The following is an 18,597-nucleotide window of genomic DNA, read 5'->3' on the forward strand; positions in this document are numbered from 1 at the left end:
GCTGCCAACACGGAAGTGAGAGCCCGCGGCAGCCCCAAGCCAAGCTGGAGCCCGGCCGGCCCCGGCAGAGGTGGGAAAGCCTGGCAGAGGCGGGGCCAGCAGTGTGGGGGGCGGACGGCTGAGCCTGAGCCAGCAGGGCGGGGCAGGGGGGCGGCAGAGCCGGGTCAGTAGGGCGGGGGAGCCTGGGAGAACTGGGGCTAGCAGTGCAGGGGAGCATGGCAGAAGCAGGAAGGCCGGCGGGTGGGGCTGCCTGGCAGCGGGGGAAGCCCAGCAGAATCGGGGCCAGCAGCATGGGGGAGCCCGGCGGTGCGGGGGCCTGCAGTGCCGGCCAGGGCGAGGAAACGCGGCGGCGGTGCAGACGGGAGGGGGCGGCCGGCGAGCCCGGCGGCGGCAGCCCGGCGGCAGGGCTAGGGAACGCGGCGCGGCCGGCGAGCCGGGCGGCGGCAGCCCGCCGGCAGGGCTAGGGAACGCGGCGCGGCCGGCGAGCCGGGCGGCGGCAGCCCGCCGGCAGGGCTAGGGAACGCGGCAGCGGGGCGGTGCTGACGGGAGAGGGGGGCCAGCGAGCCCGGCGGCGGCGGCAGTGGCTGGCCCGCCGGCAGGGCGACTACGTAAACAGCGCAGCGGCGAGGCGGCCGGTATGCCTGCCAGCGGCGGCAGTGGCTGGTCCGCCGGCAGGGCGACTACGTAAACAACGCAGCGGCGAGGCGGCCGGTATGCCTGCCAGCGGCGGCAGTGGCTGGTCCGCCGGCAGGGCGACTACGTAAACAACGCAGCGGCGAGGCGGCCGGCATGCCTGCCAGCGGCGGCAGTGGCTGGTCCGCCGGCAGGGCGACTACGTAAACAGCGCAGCGGCGAGGCGGCCGGTATGCCTGCCAGCGGCGGCAGTGGCTTGTCCGCCGGCAGGGCGACTACGTAAACAACGCAGCGGCGAGGCGGCCGGCATGCCTGCCAGCGGCGGCAGTGGCTGGTCCGCCGGCAGGGCGAGTACGTAAACAGCGCAGCGGCGAGGCGGCCGGTATGCCTGCCAGCGGCGGCAGTGGCTGGTCCGCCGGCAGGGCGACTACGTAAACAACGCAGCGGCGAGGCGGCCGGCATGCCTGCCAGCGGCGGCAGTGGCTGGTCCGCCGGCAGGGCGACTACGTAAACAACGCAGCGGCGAGGCGGCCGGTATGCCTGCCAGCGGCGGCAGTGGCTGGTCCGCCGGCAGGGCGACTATGTAAACAACGCAGCGGCGAGGCGGCCGGCATGCCTGCCAGCGGCGGCAGTGGCTGGTCCGCCGGCAGGGCGACTACGTAAACAACGCAGTGGCGAGGCAGCCGGCATGCCTGCCAGCGGCGGCAGTGGCTGGTCCGCCGGCAGGGCGACTACGTAAACAACGCAGCAGCGAGGCGGCCGGCATGCCTGCCAGCGGTGGCAGTGGCTGGTCCGCCAGCAGGGCGACTACGTAAACAGCGCAGCGGCGAGGCGGCCGGTATGCCTGCCAGCGGCGGCAGTGGCTGGTCCGCCGGCAGGGCGACTACGTAAACAATGCAGCGGCGAGGCGGCCGGCATGCCTGCCAGCGGTGGCAGTGGCTGGTCCGCCAGCAGGGCGACTACGTAAACAGCGCAGCGGCGAGGCGGCCGGTATGCCTGCCAGCGGCGGCAGTGGCTGGTCCGCCGGCAGGGCGACTACGTAAACAGCGCAGCGGCGAGGCGGCCGGCATGCCTGCCAGCGGCGGCAGTGGCTGGTCCGCCGGCAGGGCGACTACGTAAACAGCGCAGCGGCGAGGCGGCCGGCATGCCTGCCAGCGGCGGCAGTGGCTGGCCCGCCGGCAGGGCGAGTACGTAAACGTAGCGGCGAGGCGGTGCTGACGGGAGAGGGGGGCCAGTGAGCCCGGCGGCGGCTGCAGCACCACCCGGCCGGCCCCGTCAGCAACCATGAGCGGGCCGAGCCTTCCTGGCCCTGCCCCGAGCCAGTAAAGCCCGCTATGCCGCGATCCTGTTACTAATTGGCCAATTTGTGAAAGCTGCGCACGGATTCTCGCGACGAACGAAAGTGCGGCTAATATTCGGGGTGCGGCTTATCTATTGACAAAGACAGCAACATTGTCGAGGCACCGGAAGTGCGGCTTATAATCCGTGCGGCTTGTATTCGTGAAACTACTGTACTCTAAAACTCAGGCCTTCAACCACAGCTAATAACTCGTAGGTGCACCTTCAAAAGCCAGATGTTACAGGGACTATGCATTTGGTCTCTGGGGTACTCTGGATAAAGTCCACTCAAAGTACCACAGGGATTACTCTAACTTCACAGCCTTTGCTCCAGGTTTGGCCATGTTCCAAATGGAGAAGGTAGCTAAACAGCCAATAAATCTCTAGGAATTTCTCCGTATTAAAGGATTTCCTTCCTAAAGGTGTTGCAGTCTAGCTTTATGTTCAAAATATCTTTTCACAAGACCAAGAGCAGCCACTGTACATGCTGTGACTTGGAGAGTCAGCTCCCTGAGCTCTGAGGGTCGAATTTTGTACCAGACTCCTTATAATACAGCAATGCACTCACAGGAAGATAAGAAAAGCCTCCAGCAACTTAACTGGATTTATGCCCTGTACAACTACACGTATCTTCTTCTACCAGGAATAACCAGGTATTTAGCAGTGAGCACCTTTTTCCTTTCAAATATTGCTATATGGTACGAAATGACATAAGTAGGCCCCTACTGTTGTGCTTATCTTGCCGTTTTCAGTGGTCATGCTGTCCCTGTGGTGCAAGTGTGCAAATGGCTTGGCTGCTCCCCAGGATTCCAGGTACCGGGTCATGCGGACAGAAGCTCTCATTTTGGCTCCATCCAGAGTATGCCGAGGCCGAATGTGGTGCTGAGGGCTTCGCTTCTCTCCCTGGTTGACAGAGGACAAAAGGTGATATCGGTCTTCATGCTCATGACTTTCTGAAGCAGCAGTGCGTCATCTGGCACCACAGATCTCCATGATTAGGGACTTATAAGGAGAGATGCTAAGAACCTGCAGTTCTTAATGGTATTGCTGGGAAGTATCAGAGACTTATTTCTGGAGAGCGGGAAACATTTGCACTGCAAACATTATATATTTGTAGGCATCAGTTACAGCTCTGATCAATACCTCACTGTAGTGAATTATTCAATAAAGAGATTAGTGGTCCTGCTCAAAAACAAGTATGACTGGCCACAAAAGTACTACTAACCTTAGGATTGATTACAAAGTAAGTCTTAACATTATGCTCTTTCAGATATGGGTCCCTCACATCTCCGTCCCCATCTTCCACTTTGTAAGCTCCATTCAAATGTGCCAAGGTGACTGAGGTGATGTGAACACGGCTGAAATTATATTTAAAAGAGAAACAAAGTCACAAATACCAATCAAAAGCATAATTTAAACCTGATCAGCCTTTTTTACTTGCTCTTGGACACACCTTTTATTTACTGCCCACTTCTTTTAGAACCCCTCTAATCTAAGTTTTAGAAGTACTAATGGGCATAAATCTAAAGGCTTCTATCCAGGAAAAAAAGTTCCTTAAATCACAGAAAATACTGAGTGCCCCACTTTTGTTTTGGGTTTTTTTTTTGTTTTTTTCTCAAGACAGCACCCAAGATTTAGTTCAGGCATCTCTGCATCTCCATGAAGGCTAACGGCTTAAGACATGGTGCCTATGTATCTCTCCATGACTGAAAAATCCATGTGTCCAAAGGTTAACAGAGAAGGCTCTTACCCCGGGACTCCTCCAGCTTCCATGTGATTGGCCAGGGTGACATCATGGGACCACACATCGTACTGCCACTTCTGCAGCCCAATAACGCCGCAGAGCACGTTCCCAGAGTGCACTCCTACGCGCATGTTAATATCCACTCCAGTCGCATCTCTCACTTTCCTGTGGTTGAGAATAAAGCCTCTGTTAATACACATAATAGGCCCTTTCTTTTCTTTTAATTTGACAGTTAAATTATGTAGCTGGCACCCTGTTGGAAGTGCTCAAGGCCAGGTTGGATGAGGCTTAGTGCAACTTGCTCTAGTCGGAGGTGTCCTTGACCATGGCAGGGGAGTTGGAACTAATTGGTCTTTAAGGCCCATTCCAATCCAAAACATTCTATCATTCTATGTTTCTATGAAAGTAGCAGGAACAACAGTAATAACATTTTTCTCTTCTTAGCATTGCTTCCATTCTTTTTGTGTTATGACTATATATTACATTTCCTATTATCTGTATTTGCAGCAATTTGTAGAAATATTAATTCTCAAGTCTGTGTCTGACGTTTTTTCTTTTATATTCATCAAAATTATTTGGGAAGGCTGTGATGAATAGTGGAAATGGTTATTTTCATAGTAGAATTTAAGGACTGGTTTTGTTTTACAGGCTGCTTTTGGAGGTCTGGACCTACTGTTATGCACCCTTCTATCTAAAGACCCTAATGTTTACATCGGAGACCTTCTCATATCTGCCATACCTGAGAGGAAGGATGACAAACACAGCACCTCAGGATATTCCACAGGGGCTGGGACTTGTATACTCTTTGGGGACATGGGTTCAGTGCCATCCAGGCAGTGAAGAACATAGGCTCAACAGCCTTCCACATGCTTAGTGCATGCTGTTCCCACTAGAACATTATAGAGCAAATGAAAGGCTACCCTCACTGTCCAGACCACATCTAAACTTTTGACCTTTGCAGTGACAGAGGTAAGTATCTGTTCACCCCATCCCAATCTCAGAAGAGTCCTACACATAAGACAGGCGTTTATCTTTGCAGAAGCAGCTCTTCTGAGTGGGTCAAACAAACTGAGGTCAAACAACCTGAACATTTCCAGGCATATGTCATATGGGTACCTAACCACATATGTAAAGAGTAATAAAACTAATTCAGGTATCTACAGGCTTAGACAGCTCTAAGAAATAGGAAGATCATAAATTAGCTGGATTTACATATTTAAACCCCAATTGATGTGGACCCAAACCTAGCCAGTAATAAGGAATGTGCACATACACTTGAAGGAGAAATTCAGGGTGTTAATGGAAGAAACAACTACAGAATAAGGAACCCAAATGGCTCCTGTTGGGCGTATAGTTCTAGCAACATCTTCAATTACAGTGATGAGAATCATCAACTCTGTACTTTCTGAATAATTGAATTAATGTGCCAGTTTTTCTCTTTGTTTATTTGGTTTGGGTTTTTTTTTTTTTTGAAAGGGAACATAGAACAGAACAGGCATAAAATTATATGGTAAATCCTGCATTTAAGGAGTCATTCTCAAGTGTTTTTTTTCCGGGAAATTAAAGTAACAGGAGCATGACTGAAAGTATTTTAATTCCGTCTGTCTCTCTCAAGTGTTTATTGGCATTTCCTTTCACATTGCCATTTTACACTGCACTTGTGTAGCTGACACACTTGAAAATGAACTGCCTGTAAATGATCTTTGTAAGCAGTTTGCAAAACACAAATACCACTTTGTTCTGCACAAAGGTATATGACACAAGCGTAGGACTTTGGAAAAAAGTGTTTAAAAAAACTGGGCAAAATGGAAGTGGAACATTTATCCTCTAGGAGTGCTTGTCAAAAAACTGCCCTTCCATATTCTGCAGAGAAAGCGGAATAAAGTCTGCTTTATAATAAGCTCTCAGGAGTTAAGCAGGGGAGCAAGCAGAATTGTACCAGAACTGGATCTCTTCTTCTGTCTCACAAATTAAAGAAACCACAAAAGACATTAAATTAGCAGTGTAACTCTAGACAAAATTAGAATTGACCACTTCTCTCCTGAACTCCTTGAATAATTGCTATGACGATCGAGGCACTGCATGCATTCAAGAGTGCAGACTATCACATTCCCAGTGGATATTTGCATTACCTACAGAAAATATATCGGAAACTCCCCACTCTTATTTCATTTTTTGCTCTCCCTGTCACTTTAGTTTCCTTCAGCACAGCACAGTCTGTGTGCCCAGCCTGGCTGCGCAGTCAAAATACTCATCAAGACTATATTTCTCTTATTGCAATGTGAAATTTGGGTTTGCAAGCATTCTGCATTTTTCAGAGGCATGGTTATCTTGCAGGTAATTGTAGCCACTTTACTCCATTCAAGCATCTACAGTAATTTCACGACTATAAGGCGCACCCTTTTGACTAAAATTTTGGTCCAAACCCAGAAGTGTGCCTTATAGTCCAGAGTGCCTTATATATGGACAAAGTTCGGAAATTTGTCAACCCGGAAGTGCGAGCTGCGAGCCGAACCGCAGCCAAAACAAACCTCAAACACTGACAAAGTGTCTTGGGTTACAATACAGGATGTGATCAAAGTATCTATTCTATCTGTTGTGACCAGGTGGGGCAGTGATCCTTATCTCCGTGGGAGATATTCTGCTAATGGGCCATCCATTGAAACCAGTAGGGCATTGTTCTTTATCTTTTCACAACCCATCCTTCCTCCAGAGAGTCATTTTCTGCTAATGGCCATTGAGTCCCACTGTGTGACTGATAAAATTACTTCATCCCATAAGGAGTTGCTCCAGCCAGGGGGAAGAGCCAAGCCTTTCTTACCTAGATAAAAACTGAAATTCTAGGACCCCGAGTAGCCCTTTCTCTACTGGACTGTAGAAAAAAACGTGATTTCTCCACATCATCACTAGACCTCTGGAAGAAAACTGCACCTTCTACAAGACCACTGCTTCAACGAAACCACATCTGTCACTGCAAGAAGACTGTAGCCACCATTTAATGGGACTGCTACCAACACCCTGCCTGACAGGGTGTCAGGTTGTACTCTGTCTTTGTCAGGGTTTGGAGTTTGTTTCTTTGTAGTACTGTATTTCTATTTTAATTTCCCTAGTAAAGAACTGTTATTCCTAATTCCCGTATCTTTACCTGAGAGCCCCTTTATTTCAAAATTATAATAATTTGGAGGGAGGGGGTTTACATTCTCCATTTCAAAGAGAGGCTCCTGCCTTTCTTAGCAGACACCTGTCCTCCAAACGAAGACACAAAGTCAGAGCACAACCTGACACCCTGTCAGGGTGACACCCATCAGTCAGGGTGTTGGTAGCAGTCCCATTAAATGGTGGCTACAGTCTTCCTGCAGTGACAGATGTGATTCATTTGAAGCAGTGATCTTGTAGAAGGGTGCAGCCTCCCTCTGAAGGTCCAGCGATGATATGGAAAAAAAGTCCGGTTTTCCTCTGGAGGCCAGGGAAAAGAGGGCGACTTGGTGTCACAGAATTTCAGTTTTTATCTAGGTAGGAAAGTCTTGGCTCTCCCCCCTGGCTGGAGCAACTCTCAATGGGATAAAGTAATTTTATCAGTCACACAGTGGGATTCAATGGGTCATTAGCAGAAGATAACTCCCTAGAGGAAGGATGGGGGTGCAAAGATAAAGAACAATGCCCTACTGGTTTCAGTGGATGGCCCATTAGCAGAGTATCTCCCACGGAGATAAGGATTACTGCCCCACCTGGTCACAACAGATGGTGATAGAATAGATATTTTGATCACATCCTGTTTTGCAACACAAGACAGCATGGCTGGCATGATTGTTACTAATTGGTTACTTTTTGCGTGCGGATCCCTGCTGAAAAAAGAAAGTGCGCCTTATACTCCGGTGCACCTTATATATCGGCAAAAATTCAGAAATTTGCCGAACCCGGAAGTGCGCCTTATAATCCAGTGCACCTTATATTCTTGAAATTACTGTAATCTATAATTCTGGATGAAGGTACGTATCTAAGACTCACCTAGGCCTTTCTTATACACTTCAACGCATTGAGTTTGCCTTAGGCATTTAATTCCCTGCAAACTGCCAGCTTTAATAGCATAGTTTCCTTTTGAAACAGACCTGAAGGAATTAAAACATACCTAAAAGAATTCTTTTATTTTGTGTCTAGCATTCAAAATGGTATAACCATCTTCTATCCAACAGTTTCTTTCACTTTCCTCTGAAATGGAATTGGTTTTATGCTACCAAATCAAAGGGAGTCTTTGAGAATGTGTGACTGAGAATCAGGAAAATAAGGAAGTCACCAGACAGACAAAGGGGTAGAGGCTGAGCTGAAAGGAGACAACATATGTATTGATACAAACATATTTTGCCTGAACAGATAAGCTCTGTCCCTAAAGCATCCAGTTAAGAAGGTCAGCTCTCAGCATCACAGGCAGCAATGACATTTATGGCTTGATAACGTGAGCATCCCACTCCTGGGCAAGCAGGCTGCAGACTACAAGAAACATTGGATTTATTCCAACATAGAGCAGAGAAACAAAGCAAGTAATCAATGGGACTGCAATGCATGTTTAAATGGCAACAATCCATAGCATAGGGAAACTGAATTGCTCAAAATGGAGCTACACAACATTAGGTAAGAAGACTGAATAAGACTTTTCAGTACAGATCTCCTGGCAACCTGGCAGAATTCCTCCTTTTTGCTTCAAAGAGAACTGGAACTGAAACCATATTCAGGTGGTAAAATCTATATAGAACTAATAATATAAACAGCAAACTACTTTATTTCAGTAGCTTACACACTGAGGGGGCAGTTTGCACCTCAGTGACAGAATATAACAATAATTTCTATCTGACAAAAAGATAGAACAAGTCAAACATATTGAGTGACACGCTGCCCACAACAAGAGATTACTACTTCTCATTTTACAGGGCACAGAAGTGTGTCAGGAGATGCTTCCATACAAAAATGCAGCAACTAACCGACAAAATATGGAGTTGATTAATAATCAGCAATTTTCATTCACCTGCAGGCTGGGACACTTGACATAATACTGTGAAAGGACTTGAAAACACAGGGTACAGATTCCTCACTCCTTCTGTAAACAGGCTGTGGTAATCACGCATCTGTCTATGGGAGTACTGTGGTTTCTGACTACAATAATAAAGTCAGATCAGAATATGCTTTACAACTAACATATAATTTTCTAGTCTGTAAGGCTGTTCTTACCAAGAACCTGATCATACCGCATTAACAATGAACATACTTGATAGCAGCCTGAGGAGAAAGTTATTTCAGAGGAAATTGGAAGTTCTGAAGTGTGAGGAACTGACAGATTGCTCTCTGAGCTCAAGTAAAACATTGCATTATGATGTGTGATATACTTTGGTTGTTTGTGAAGGGCACTTTATGGCTCAAGTTTCGTGTTGTTTTTCCACCGCTCTGTAACCTCCCATACTTTTTACTCTTAAGTAACAAAGCAACAGGTTGATCAGAAACTCTATGCAAATACTTTTAACTCACGTCTCAGACAGCACACAGATGTCTTGAAATGCAAACCAGAAAGCTCTCATTTTCACTCAAAGGCTAGGGAAAAAATCCCAACATTTTTAAGCCAACCAACAAGGGAGGGGCAGAACTTTGGGACTGACACCTTTTTACCAACTGCCCTACAGAAAGGATGGTAGCTTTACCTCCTAGTATGCTAAAAAAGCAAATGGCTTAATTGCAATACTGTTCTAGTACATCTAAGTGAAAAAGAGAAAGCATCTAGTGAAACCAACTGAAATGCAACCAAATCTGTAGATTTTAATCTTGCTTGGCAAGGAGAAATACTCCCAAATACCATTTTAAAAGTAGATTTCTTTGGACATTATGTAAGGTACAATGACTTTTAGATGAAGAAACATTTTAGAGAATGCAGCAACCTGATTCTCGTACTGAGGTTAGTTTTACAAAAGATTGCTAAAGCAAGGAGATCAAAATACTAGTTTCCAAAAATACTACACCTTTTCCATGAACACGTAAAAGGGAAAAGAACCAAATTTTCAACCTACCCATACAGTAATTACCCTGGACTGAAGTAGAAGACCAGACAACTAAAAGCCAAGACCCTCTTGTGACTACAATTACACACGCATGAGGGTAGCATTTAAGGATTAGAGGAATAATTTTGTATGGCTACCTCCTTAATCATTAAGATCAACACAATTATCCATTTCATGATGAGGTGCACACCACACACATACTTCACAAGGATGGGCCTATTTCTTTGTTATACGGACAGTGGTTAACGTGATCTAGATGAAAACATAAACATTGGAATTTAAACTTACAGAAGAGCACACCAAGATTTAAAATCAAAGCCCAGTTTATTAGAAAAAATAAATCAGTCACAGGACTCCCAAATATCCAGACCTCCACGATACACATTTTTGCCAAGTGTAGCTCACCTGGATATACTACAATTTTAGTGGAACAAAACTGGTATTAAAGTAATGGTAACAATAAAATAATGATACTGGTATTATATTTTAAAAAACTTAAGTACTTACTTAATGGCTTCACACATGTCCAGTCCCATTTTCACACAATTCTTGGCATGATTTTGAAGAGATATAGGTAGTCCAGAAACACAGTAATAGCAGTCACCTAAGATCTTAATTCTCATACATTCATTTTCCTGGAGGAATAAAAGCAAGGCGAGACAGTCACTTTGAATTTTAAATACATAAGGAAGGATAACTGTTGCAAAGATTGACTTATATGACATTATCAAAGTCATTCTTTGCTAATTCTTTGCTAAAGCTTGTTTCAGTAGAGAAGGACTTGCTGCAACAGAAATGTTGAGAGACTTTTGTATGGTTGATCCCTCCACCAGTTATGGTCCTAAATGGGAAACAGCAGGAAGTAATTTCACAGCAAAACATGTTCACACCTGAGAATAAAGGCCTATCATGTCCTCAATCTAAATAAAGCCTTTTTGTTTGAAATGTGAAATCAAAAGACATAGTCTTCCACATTTACATCTATTAAGATGTACTGTGGAATACTTCCAGAAGCTAGCAATCACAATAATATTTATATATTTTATACTCTAAGGCCATATAAAGATTTTCATTTTTTAAAAACTGAAATTTCATTTTAATTTAATTTAATGTTTAAAATACTGGGCAATAGTTTCTCAACAAATAAAAATACAGGAAAAATTTATCTGTTCTGAGGTTTCTGATTTTACCTTCACATATGAAGTTTAATTTTAATAAAAAATTACACCTAAATAAGCAGAAGAAAAATTTCTGATTTTATTTGATTTTTTCCATGAGTAGTGAGAGGCTGTTGTCAGTAATTAAAATTGATTCAATCGATATTGTCTCTTTTCTCCTTCAGTCTCATAAATGCCTTTTGCGACTAACACTTTTCTATCTTGAGTTTCTTAATCCTTGTTACTGCAAAAAATCTATTTAAAGAACTGTCCATCTGCAATTAAGCTTTATTGGGCTTCATGATGTGTCTCTATTGGTCCTATTAGAGAGCTATTTTGGGTTTCACAGACTCTGCCACTCTGGCAGAGATGCACTGCTGCACTCAGACCACAGCCAGATCATTTTCTTCACACGTTTCAAATCCAGTCTTCCTGCCTAAGTCTCAGAAATGCTGCACGAAGATCCCAAGAGGAAAAAAACCCAACATTTTAAAGATGACTTTTTCATTCAAACTAAGAGCATCAGACTATAGCAGCCCACCTTTGCAATCTGATCAAACTTGCCAAACAGTTCATTTAACATATGCACCAGTTCCCCTGGCGAGCAGTCACTGGCCAGGCGAGTGAATCCCACGATATCAGCGTACAGGATGCTGCAACAGAAATGAACAGTCTTGGTCACAGCTTCCCTCTGCAGGACTCAGATCCATCAACCTACAGCAAAACCTGAAAGCAAATGCCCTGGACTTCACAGGGATATGCCCATATCCCAAACAGCCACTACTAAATGTAGAGCTATAAATATAACTACATTTATAGGTAAATGTATATTTACCTTTACGGGTGCTGTGTTTATAGGTAATATATACCTGTATGTACCTTTATGGGTATTGTGTTTAGAGGTAACATATACCTATATTTATCTTTATAGGTATTACCTTCTCAGGTATAACCTTTATAGGCATACCTGTATTTATAGCTATTTATAAACATTCTATACCCGTATCTGTTACAGTATTGAAAAAGTAGAGATATTTTTTCCAAGTCACAAGTCAGCAGTACAATAATAGCAATATAATAGTTTCAAAGAGTATTTGTGCTCACAAGAGAACATGAGCTTCTTCAAAAGTCTGACATATTTTTAATAAATCAGTTTCTAAGAATATAATTCAAATTTACTTGTCCAATAAAAAACAAACAAAATAAAACAAAAATAAAAATCCAAAACAAACAAACAAACCCAGAAAAAAAGTAAAGAAGAAAGAATGTTTGAAATGAAAGTTTCAAAGCTACTAGAAATTTTTAATTAATGAATAATTAGATCAGTCAGCAGAATCTTTTATCTCAGGTACTGTGTAGAATACATACGTGATACACCTGCCTCTGTTACATGATACAAATCCTGAGAAATTGTTCCAATTAAGAAAATTGAAAAATCAGAAACATACCACTGACATGAATTACAATTTTGACTAGTATATATGGAAGCAGGATTTGGTACTTACACCTGAAAAATGAAGACATTATGAAAAAAAAGCCTTTTATTGAGTGGCTTTTTCTCAACAAATCCTTTGCATTAACACCTTTGTGGCTCTTCTGGAATGTAGCATTGTCAGCATTTATCAAACTAAGGGATGCTGCATATTAAATTGCTGAAAAGCATATTCTGAAAAATATTTTCTTAATTCCCTGCTTAACCGTTTCTATAATATTTTTTTCTGAATGTGGTTGATAAATTTTATTATCATACCTTACCATTTTAGTACCATACCTTACGTTGGTGTGCCTTTTGACATACAAATTATGGAAGTTGTTGGTGTTTTCCAGCTGGCCTGCCTTTGGACCTTGTAACCTCTGAATGATCTCTGCTTTCATTTCCATGGCAATGTGAGCAGGCAGTAAAGAAAGTAGAAGGCGCTCCTAAAATTTAAAATGAAATGTCCAGAGTTTCTTTAAGGAGAATAAAGTCAGTATGGCATCAATACTGTGCAGGGCAATACTGCAGAACATTTTGATGAGGCTTGCACTCAGGCCTGATACGAGCACCAAAGTTAATCAATTCCTTGAAGAGTGTGACAGAGATATACACACATCCCCAAGTAATACCTGCCATCGTCAAGGTTTTGTGTATGTTAGAAAAAGCTTAAGCTAAGCTTAACATTTGATGAATTTATCTGCAGGAATCTAGCCAATATCTGAGAAGGATGCAGCAAATGAAACAAAAGTCACAAGGCCAGTCCAGAGGACTTTCAGGGAAATGTAGTCTTATTCAAGAATATGTTACATTTCTTTTTCTTTTTCATGTATTTTAAATAATCTGCTGTAATTTTAGCAGTTAGATGAAAATAAAATACAGACACATAACATATTGAAAATGTTGAACTTTTGAAGAGCATTTTGATAGGTACTCTCTCCTTTAATAAGGCATTTGACATTTTTTAAAATTAATTAACATAAAAGCATACTGAATATTCAAAAAACTCAAACTACATATTTTTCCTCATCATTTGGTATTAGGATCCTCTTTTTCCTTTGATATTACTTCTTCTTTTAAAGTTCTCTGACATTTTCATTTTGCCTGTTTTACCTGTGCCAGCTTTAGACTAATTTCCTGTTTTGGAAAACAGACAAACAAGAACTCTGGAAAAAAAAAATTCCTTCTTGCTTTATCGTATTCCATCTTGAAACTGAACAAGAATTCCCCATTTTCCCATAGGCAGACAGGAGAGACTCCTTCTGCCTAAATTAAAAACCAGAAGCCTGAACTAGTAATGAGGGTGAAGACACACATGAGAAGGCCCTGACACAGTCAGAGAGAGAAACAGCTACACCAGTAAAGATGATGACCTCAAAATTTGCATGATCCTCAGGTGTTACTCAGAATGATGGATTCTCTTTAGTTCACAAGAGTATTTTTGCAGACTTTGCAGTTCTGTTCATGAAGGTACCAGAGAAGTGTAGCCATTAATCCAATCCTCTGCCTGGGATAATTACTCCTGCTCAGGTCTATGACCTTGAGTAGAGCATGGCAATAACGGGGCTATAGACTCTTCTAATATTTGCAGCAACCTTGGCTATCTATCTCTGTCAAGTATAATGAAAAATTCACATTCCTCATAGCATTTGTGCACTTGTAAGCATAGCATTCAATTACTTGAGGCCCTGTGAAACTGATCCTGCACATATTTAGCAAAAAAACTTCTATTTTAGTGAATCAAGACAGAACCTTGCTTTGCTGCTAATTAATATTGAACTAATAATTTATTTCTTAAATGCAAGATCAATTTAGAATGTTCGGGCACTTTAGCAAATTCATCCAAGAGAGCAGTGTATTTTCATTGCTTATATTTATTGGCAATATTTCACTTCCACTGCTCCTTGGTAGAGGTATTTTGCTAACTTGTAAAACCAATCAATTTTTTTTCTGTAATGAAAACTTGCTCTTCCAGGTTGCTCTCTATCTAACAGTACAGGGCTGTTCAGACTTGTTAACAACTATAATTACACAATTAATGAAGAGGTAAGTGCTCTTGGGGACAATTTTACATCACTATATTCCTTTTTTATCATAGATAGTAAATGCAAGCTGGTTCACTATCTTCCTATGTCTGTTATGATTCCAGACACATACAGTGATGCAGACACTCAATGTCCAGGTTACTGCTTACATCTTTGAAACTCAGAAAGGCTGGCAAAAGGTCATAAAGCAACAAAGGTTTTCAAGGAAGCAAGCAAAAAAAACAAGAGAAAAAGTTTTCATAGGAAGCACATAAAGTCAACTACAAGCTAAAGAATCATATGAGAAAAAGGTAAACAGAATGCCCTCATTTGTAGGGAACATCAGGAGAGATGGAATATTTCCTCTTCTTTTTCTCTTCAGGCCGGCCCACTATTCCATTCTGCTTAAACAGCCTGATGAAGCTGTTCACCACACCAGAATTCCCTCCTAAGAATGTTTTCCTTCCTCCATTTTCACTGTACAAAAGAGAGGGTTGCAACCAGAGTTTGCTTCAGAGAGCTGCAATTGGTGAAGCACACTGTAGAACACTTATCCAGCTGCACACACAACCTTCAGCCACCCTCTCCATCCTGCAGGCTGCAAGCATTCACACTTCAGTCCTGATGGTACCAAGTGTGTGATAAGGTGGATTGTTAAATTTTCATTTCTTCCACTTAAAGACAGCTGTGAAAGAAGGTGAATCTCAACCACTTATGAACACTGTGGCTGGGCTGGTCAGCTAAAGATCCTCAAAAATGCAAAGCACATAAATACACCTCTTCCTGTTTTGTCATTGCTCTTGGCTCAAAAGAGAATAGTGGAAGGATCAAAACCACTCACTGATCACCACTTACCAGGTGCTCATAGTGTATTATGTTCTGCATTGAAATTCCTGCAGGAACAATGCAAGACACACCACAAATCAAGACTGCTGCTTATGCTGGCTTTATATTTGGTAATATATTCCATTCTGTACTATTCTCTCAAAAAGACAAAAAATCTACCCATCAAAAACCAGCTGAACTGAGATACAAGACTCTGACTTTTAGACAATAATCTTCCTTATTTGTAGCAGACAGAGAAGCCACTCTCAGGGCTCTAGTCTGTAAGAAAAAAGCTGAAAGAATTCTGAATGCAGGTCAAGAGGCACCATTTAAAAGTCTTCAGACTGAAAAGAAGAATATCTGCTTCTGGTAAAAGAGTAAGTGCTGTGCTATGAAAATAATGAAAATATCCTCACAAATGTCCTTCCCTAGAATAATAACAACATGACCTTAAGAGCTTATACAGGGGATTTATGAACACAGGACTTTTTCCTGACTGTTCATGTTCCTTGGGAGTATGCTTTCCTCTCAACCATTCATCTCACTTCCAGCTGATACCTTTTAAGTCCTAGCGCTAAAAGATGGAGCCCACTTTCTATGCTGAATACAACATTAGAGTGCCTTTCAATACTATAGGGTACTTCTCTCTTCTCCACCTTGACCCTACTAGAAGGATAGCAAGTAGGCATCCTCCCTGGGTCCTGCAGCTGAAGATTTTCTGTGGTATATGTCAAACTGCTATTTGAGTTCCTGTTCTCTCAATCTCTCACATCCAAGCTGATCTCTGTCAGAATTTTCCCTGAATCATACAGATGACTTTAGCAGTGATTCTTAGTTACATATCACTCCTCTAAGGCTTGACAAACTCTGGTTCCTTTCTTAGCTAGAATAAGCTGGCAGAACTCAGTTAAAGTTGTGCTTGAGTATCTTGCAAAATATCATGCTGTTGTTCTGCAGCTAAGAAGCAAAATATCCTCATATACTAGGTACAGGTTATTTTTAGGACTGCATGCTTCACAAATCAAGCTATTCTTGGCCTAAGGCAATAATGCTTTATTTACTTGCTCGTTCATGTTTTGTTATGCAAACTACCAACACTGATTCACTCATTTGTAAAAGATTGCACTGCTATCAATTCTTTACTGAGCATAAACACAAGAATTTAGAGATTTAAAGGCCAAATATTCTTCCATCTAGTCTGATCTCTTGAATAATATAGGTAACAGAATGTCATTAAGGAGAAACAGTGGTGGTCTGATGGGACTCACCATATTAAAATCAACTTTGTGTCTAGCTGTCAATGGAGAGAAACTTTCCTTCAAGGCAATTCACAGAATCTAATACTGAAATTCTGAGGTAGCAATGCTCTCACTCTCTCTCTGTTGTCAAGGGAGGGAACTGCAGGTCCAAATTTTGGTCTTACTGGAAGAAATGTCCATCTTTGTTGTTAAGCTTTTTCTGATATTTAAGAAGTATACAGAAAAGCTATATATTTGTAGATCAGTAAAGGACTATAGGAATATTTTTGTCCCTATAATCCCATATAGGGATACTTTTATCCCTTCTAATGTCATTTAGGGCACTGAATATTGAATTCTGCTTTTCTGTGGGTTGGATTTTGTTTTCAGATTCCAGTGGCATATATTTAATCATCTATTTAGTGAGTTTGACAAACCAGGTCAGTAAGATAGCAGTAAGAGCTCAAGAAGCAATTAGCCTATGCATGCATCCTGCTTCACTACAAAATTTAGAAATAAACACAACTAACATCAAATGTTCAGCTGCCCTTGAAATATATAAAGGAATAGTCTACAAGAAATGAATTTTCTGATCCCTGATCCCAAAATGATGGAACAGTCAAGAAGCTGATAGAGATGACGATCCAGATGGTATTTTTCAAATTACCATTCTGTTAACCCAGACCTCATGATCATTCTCTAAAACACACCTACAAGAATAAAGAGTTATAAATTGTTTTTCTTAAAGCTAACTTGGACTCCTGAGAGGTGAGATGATTCCTAAAAATTACGTGCTATTATCTCCTTAAATTTAGCCTATGTTAATAACCTCCATCATCCTCATTATTTGTGCTGAAGCCAATAAATTGACTTAATTTACACACAACAAGAAAGGTATTCAATCTTGACTACAGAGCCATCAAGAGATGGAGAATTCACCAACTTCCAGTGGTTAATCAGCTGAACTGTTAAAAACTGTTAAAAATGTGTTCCATATTTCTTACTTTGAAGCCTTGGCCCCATTATATCTTTCTCAGCTCAAGATTAATGTTCCTACTCTTATTCCTGTAAACACAGATAACTGTCTTTTTGATCAGGTAAACAGTTAGGTGTAAAAATCTCCTCCTAAGTATTTTCTACAGTGTCTTCTAAAAACCCTCAACAACCTTCAAGCATTTTTAAGGGTCTTTTGACACAAATCCCAACATTTTGTTTCAGTAAACAAAGACATATTTCCCTATGTATGTCCATTACTGACTCTGTGAAACCTTCTGTTGTAACATCCCCAGAGTTCCCTGTCTGCTGTCCCATGTCTCCTATTTTCTCCACAATACTGTACAAAGTTGCAGCCTTACAATATCCTAGCTATGGCTCATACTCTTTTAGAATTATGTGTCTTCAGAAAGTTACTAAAAACTCTCTTGTTTAATATTGTTTATAAAGTAATCAATATGACTATTTTTATTATCAGACCAGTATTTATATTTTCTGCAAAAGTATTGTCTATGAATGTCTTCACATACCTCCTAGATCATTAATAAAAAATGCATAATAGCATAAACAATGAGATGTGATTCTTGCAGAACACGACACGCGCGCCAGTTCATTGAACAACTCCACTGATAACTTCCAATTACTCCACTCAAAATCCATTAGACTGTGCTCTTTTGATGGGAAGTGTCAGTACTTTCATGCTGAGCATCACTGCATCATATATCATACTGAAATATTTTGATTATGGAAGGTTATTTAACACAAACGTGTACCCATTAAATACTAAAAAACATTTTCATATTACTTGACTTTCTACCAAATTGTTGAATACATCACTCTATTTCTTTTCAAATACAATCCCATCACAGCAGCACCTTCTATTTCATACTGATTGTTTATATTTTTTTCTATCTAGTGGCAGCCCCTTACTTTGTTATGATGCCTTTTGTCCTGGAATACTTCCAAAACACTTTTATTGGCCTTGACAAAATCAGACAAGGATCAAGGATTTTTTGTGACATCTAGAAATCACCTACAAATCACATATTTTTTAATTTTGAACTTTTTTTTAATATATCTAATTGTTGCTTTTGCTTTTACTTGTGGCTAGTACAGGCTTTATGACACAG

At 42.1% G+C, this 18,597-nt stretch overlaps 1 protein-coding gene across 1 annotated transcript in view; it reads right to left on the reverse strand.

Annotated features, from left to right (window-relative positions):
- The window catches only part of ADCY2 (adenylate cyclase 2), a 211,986-nt gene that overhangs the window by 58,656 nt on the left and 134,733 nt on the right, over positions 1–18,597 (reverse strand). Inside the window, exons 5-10 of the mRNA XM_033054038.2 lie at positions 12,685–12,833; positions 11,455–11,566; positions 10,264–10,391; positions 3,722–3,880; positions 3,197–3,329; positions 2,698–2,874 (exon numbers count right to left, since the gene is read on the reverse strand). Of these exons, the coding sequence (XP_032909929.1) occupies positions 2,698–2,874; positions 3,197–3,329; positions 3,722–3,880; positions 10,264–10,391; positions 11,455–11,566; positions 12,685–12,833 (858 nt within the window). The remainder of the gene's footprint in view (positions 1–2,697; positions 2,875–3,196; positions 3,330–3,721; positions 3,881–10,263; positions 10,392–11,454; positions 11,567–12,684; positions 12,834–18,597) is intronic.

This window comes from Catharus ustulatus, chromosome 1, assembly GCF_009819885.2.
Source record: "Catharus ustulatus isolate bCatUst1 chromosome 1, bCatUst1.pri.v2, whole genome shotgun sequence".
In the NCBI taxonomy this organism is placed as follows: Eukaryota; Metazoa; Chordata; class Aves; order Passeriformes; family Turdidae; genus Catharus; species Catharus ustulatus.